Genomic DNA, 5,019 nt, shown 5'->3' on the forward strand with positions numbered 1-5,019 from the left:
GAGGAAAACATAGGCAGAACACTCTATGACATAAATCACAGCAAGATCCTTTTTGACCCACTTCCTAGAAAAATGGAAATAAAAACAAAAATAAACAAATGGGACCTAATGAAACTTAAAAGCTTTTGCACAGCAAAGGAAACCATAAACAAGACAAAAAGACAACCCTCAGAATGGGAGAAAATATTTGCAAACAAATCAATGGACAAAGCATTAATCTCCAAAATATATAAACAGCTCATGCAGCTCAATATTAAAAAAAAACAACCCAATCCAAAAATGGGCAGAAGACCTAAATAGACATTTCTCCAAAGAAGATCTACAAATGGCTAAGAAGCACATGAAAGGCTGCTCAACATCACTAATTATTAGAGAAATGTACATCAAAACTGCAAGGAGGTATCACCTCACCCCAATTAAAATGGGCATCATCAGAAAATCTACAAACAACAAATGCTGGAGAGAGTCTGGAGAAAAGGGAACCCTCTTGCACTGTTGGTGGGAATGTAAATTGATACAGCCACTATGGAGAACAGTAAGGAGGTTCCTTAAAAAAATAAAAATAGAATTACCATATGATCCAGCAATCCCACTACTGGGCATATACCCAGAGAAAACCATAATTCAAAAAGACACATGCACCCCAATGTTCATTGCAGCACTATTTACAATAGCCAGGTCATGGAAGCAACCTAAATGCCCATCGACAGACGAATGGATAAAGAAGATGTGGTACATATATACAATGGAATATTACTCAGCCATAAAAAGGAATGAAATTGGGTCATTTGTTGAGACGTGGATGGACCTAGAGTCTGTCATACAGAGTGAAGTAAGTCAGAAAGAGAAAAACAAATATCGTATATTAACGCATGTATGTGGAACCTAGAAAAATGGTACAGATGAACCAGTTTGCTGGGCAGAAATTAAGACACAGAGGTAGAGAACAAACGTATGGACACCAAGGGGGTAAAGCGGTGGTGGGGGTGGTGGTGGTGTGATGAATTGGGCGATTGGGATTGACATGTATACACTGATGTGTATAAAATTGATGACTAATAAAAATGTGCTGTATAAAAAAAATAAAATAAAATTTAAAAATTAAAAAAAAAACTAAACTCATGTATTTCCTGGTTCAATCTGAAATAAAAATGTGTGGTTCAAGCATTCGAAATAGAAAAAAAAAATGTCGATACAATCACTGTTCTTAATGCACTTATGCAAATAATCAGATCAAGTTTATTGAAACTAGACTTAATTTGCAAACAAATTTCTCTTACTGGTTATCCTGTATAACAGTCGGGATGATAATAGAAAGAAAAATTACGTTTTAGTAATACACCTTTGTAGATATCAGATTTTAGTACTGTTAACCCTCTTTGAAGTTTTGTTTTCTACCTGTAAACTGGACTGGATCCTGAATTCTTCTAGTTTCTTCCAGTATTTGACTAGAACTCTCCAAACTAATATTTCCAATTTTCTCCCACTCTTTTGACTCCAAATCACTATGAAACTCAACTGCCCTTTTCCCAAAGCCATACAAGTTAAAGCTGGACAACTTGACATAAACCTCAGAGAAATCACAACAGCTCATGAGTGGGCAATCTGCATGCTTGTTTTTACATGGCCACTCAGAAGCTCGCCAGACACATTCAAACTGCAAGCCAGGAAAATCCTTTAGACTGTAACTGCCATCCTTATTCCACCATCTGGAGATGCTTCAAACTCAAATCTACAAATTTTCTCAAATGGCTGCTCTCCAAACTCAGAAACTGAATTTATAATTTGCTCAAACTATTAGCCTTTGTTTTCCTTTTGTTTCCCTAGAAATGCCTCTCGTTAAATTACCTGATTGCTCACAGCACACAGACACCTCATTTAGGTGGAAGCTCACCTGCAGCACGGTCTCCTAAAATACAACATCCTCCCTTCATTCTCTCTTGAGGAATCATGAGGATACACGATTGCTAACACACCAGGTTGTGCCTATGTAAATAACCTTTAAAAACTGAAACCTAATGGCATATTAATCCAAAAAAATTGTCGGTTGACTTAGAAAGGTAAAACTTAAAAACTGCTGGCTGTAACCCATCTGAGTTATTTAACTGGTTAAATCTTGGGTCCTGGGAATCTCTGCTCTGGACAATTTTTCAATCCTTGGTTATTTTCCTTATAGTTATCATATTAACCTTTCTAGTGTGTTGTATACTCTCGAGGGTTTCAAATGCCTGTCTCCAGCCACTCGCATGCCAAATGGCATCCATCAGGATCACACAACTGGACAGAATCAACAATAACCATATAAAGAATTGATAGTGACTACACGGCTCTCCTGCCTAAGGACTCAACTAATGGAAACGGTGTATATGCGATTCTTCAGCCTGACTACATCAACAGTGGTAACCAGGAAAAATGCTATACTGGTTGCTCATACTCTCCGCCCACAGAGAGAATGACCAAAAGCAGGAGGGGGGCAGGGGGAATTGTTAAAATTAAGACCAAATGGAAACCAGCCTTGAAAAATTCCCTGGGCAGACAAAACCAGTTAAGTTACACAAGCAAAGCTTAATTTAGCTTATTTTGCAAGACTAACTTGACCTGGGTCATTTCTTGCTTCTGCCTCTGTAAATAAGCAAAATTTAAACTGTTTCCCAAGGTCGATATGAAGTAACCAATTCCCTATCATTTAAGATGATGGTACTATTATAACCAATTACTGTGAAGAATAAACAGTCACTATCTTCCCACCATATAAGCTGCTTTATAACAATATACCCCTGAGCCTCATTCCTTGTTTTGGTTTGAGTGCTCCTGGTTTTCAAACTATCTTTTTGGTGTGTGCAAAATAAACTGATTACTACTTTGGTGATTCATTGGTTTTACTTCTGCTATTTCTTTTTTTTCTTTCTTTTTTTTTTTTAAGATGTTGGGGGTAGGAGTTTTTATTAATTAATTTATTTATTTTTGCTGTGTTGGGTCTTCGTTTCCGTGCGAGGGCTTTCTCTAGTTGTGGCAAACGAGGGCCACTCTTCATCGTGGTGCGCGGGCCTCTCACTATTGCGGCCTCTCTTGCTGCGGAGCACAGGTTCCGGACGCGCAGGCTCAGTAGTTGTGGCACACGGGCCTAGTTGCTCCGCGGCATGCGGGATCCTCCCAGACCAGGGCTCGAACCCGTGTCCCTGCATTAGCAGGCAGATTCTCAACCACTGCGCCACCAGGGAAGCCCTACTTCTGCTATTTCTTAAGTTCCGACACACACACACATATACATATATGTCTGCATCTAACAGCAAAAGACTATTTTCACCACCACAGTACCAGAGACCAGCAAGAGATGGTAATTAGTCACTTTTTCAAAAAGTAGGTTTTTTAAAATTAGTTTGATAGCAACTTTTTCCCAGTGCATTAAAAAAGTGCATTCCTTTGTACTTTGCTTTTTTGATTTTCTATTTATTTGTAATTGTTGCAAAGTTTTTGCTGGTTTATCATTTAAAAACAACTAGAGAGAACTTGATCGCCTTATATAGGATCATATTAGTTGGGTGGCTTTTGGCAAAATTGGAATATTTGGTTTTTATATTTCCTTACCCAGAGGCAAATGGACAATTTAGGCATTTTGGACACTCCATATGAGACTAGTAAATTACAGTTCTGCACCCTGGGGAGAAGTACATCGAGTCACTTTCACCTTAACATAACTTTTACATTTACAGACCACACAAAAATTATGAAATGATCCAAACTTTGTAAGGGGATCAGACATAGAAAACATGTGAGGAAAATCTATCTCCTCAAGAATATCCTTCCTTTTACCCTATCAGTTGTTTTTACCAGCTTACAAACTCTTTGAGGGCAGGGATAACACTGGAAACATCTGTTGCTTACCAGGCATAAGGATGATTTATACCTTATTTATTTAATCTTCCCCACGTTGCCATGAGATCGGTATTATTATAATCCCCACTTTCCAGAAGAGGAGACCGAAGTTCAGGCTCTTGCCCACTATCACAAAGTAGTAAGGGGTGGAGCCAGGAGCCAGGAGCCAGGCTGCCGGACCCCGGAGCCTCTCTCCCACCGGCGAGAGCCCTCCACCGGCGAGAGCCCCGCCACACTCAGCTAGTGGCAGGCACAAAGAGGCCGTTCAATAAGTCTTGCTTAATTTGAAGGCCACAGCGTTAACTAGCAGCAGAAGGGCTCGAGTAGCCGAGAGGCAGGAGAGTGTATGCGGAGGGGCTGGGAGCGGTAGCCGGGAAGGAAGCTGGCCCCCCGGGACGCCGGCGGGGAGGGATGGCTACACCGGGAATTTCTGGGGACCGCTCGGTGTGGGACACAAAGACGAGTGGTATAGGCAAGACACTTACCCGGCCGGAAAAAGAGGAGGGCGCTGGCGAGAGAGGTCAGCAACTCCATAATCCGATGTTTTTCCAAATAATTCCTGGCTTCGAGCTCCCTGCTGCTGTTGGCCTCCATCGCTCCGAATTGGGACGTTGCTAGGCGACCAGGAAGCTTCACGGCCGTTCGGCTCCTCCCCTTCCGCCCGACGCGGTTACGTGATGCGCGCCCCACAGGCTGAGACCTGGGCACCAAATCCTGCACCTCGTCGCGAAAGATGCAGTCTGGGAGGTGTGGGGTGGGGCCTACGCGGAGGCAGGAGGGAAATCTGTGCAGAGCCCCTTGCGGGCGTAGGGCCCCGTCCGCTGTCTGGGCTGAGTGCTGGGCTTGATGGTCTTTTCCTGTTTCTGTCTCTAGCACCCAGCTCAGTACTTGCTGACCCAAGGTCTCATGTGGTAATAACACATGAGGATAGACTAATAACAGAAGGAACTTGTGTAATAACGGGGGTGTCCAGTGGAGAGTCCTAAGCAGCATCTTTGGTGTGAGCAGCCTGCAGCACGGCGCTGGCGGCAGGGCAGGAAGGGAGACCGTTTTCTCTACCAGACTGGGAGGTCGTGAAGTGCGTGGATCCTGAGCTCCTACATGTTTTTCCTGCTTAACTAGACCGTGTGGAGCTGGTCTTAA

At 42.6% G+C, this 5,019-nt stretch overlaps 1 protein-coding gene across 4 annotated transcripts in view; it reads right to left on the minus strand.

Moving 5' to 3' along the window:
- EFCAB10 (EF-hand calcium binding domain 10) overlaps positions 1-4,509 on the minus strand; it is a 20,492-nt gene extending 15,983 nt beyond the window's left edge. For all 4 annotated transcript variants that reach the window (XM_024115932.3, XM_024115930.2, XM_028490176.1 and 1 more), the window contains exon 1: positions 4,362-4,509. In XM_024115932.3, the coding sequence (XP_023971700.1) occupies positions 4,362-4,470 (109 nt within the window). In that variant the 5' untranslated portion in view covers positions 4,471-4,509. The remainder of the gene's footprint in view (positions 1-4,361) is intronic.
- Between the last annotated feature and the right edge of the window lie 510 nt (positions 4,510-5,019).

The sequence above is a fragment of the Physeter macrocephalus genome, chromosome 5 (assembly GCF_002837175.3).
Source record: "Physeter macrocephalus isolate SW-GA chromosome 5, ASM283717v5, whole genome shotgun sequence".
Taxonomy (NCBI): Eukaryota; Metazoa; Chordata; class Mammalia; order Artiodactyla; family Physeteridae; genus Physeter; species Physeter macrocephalus.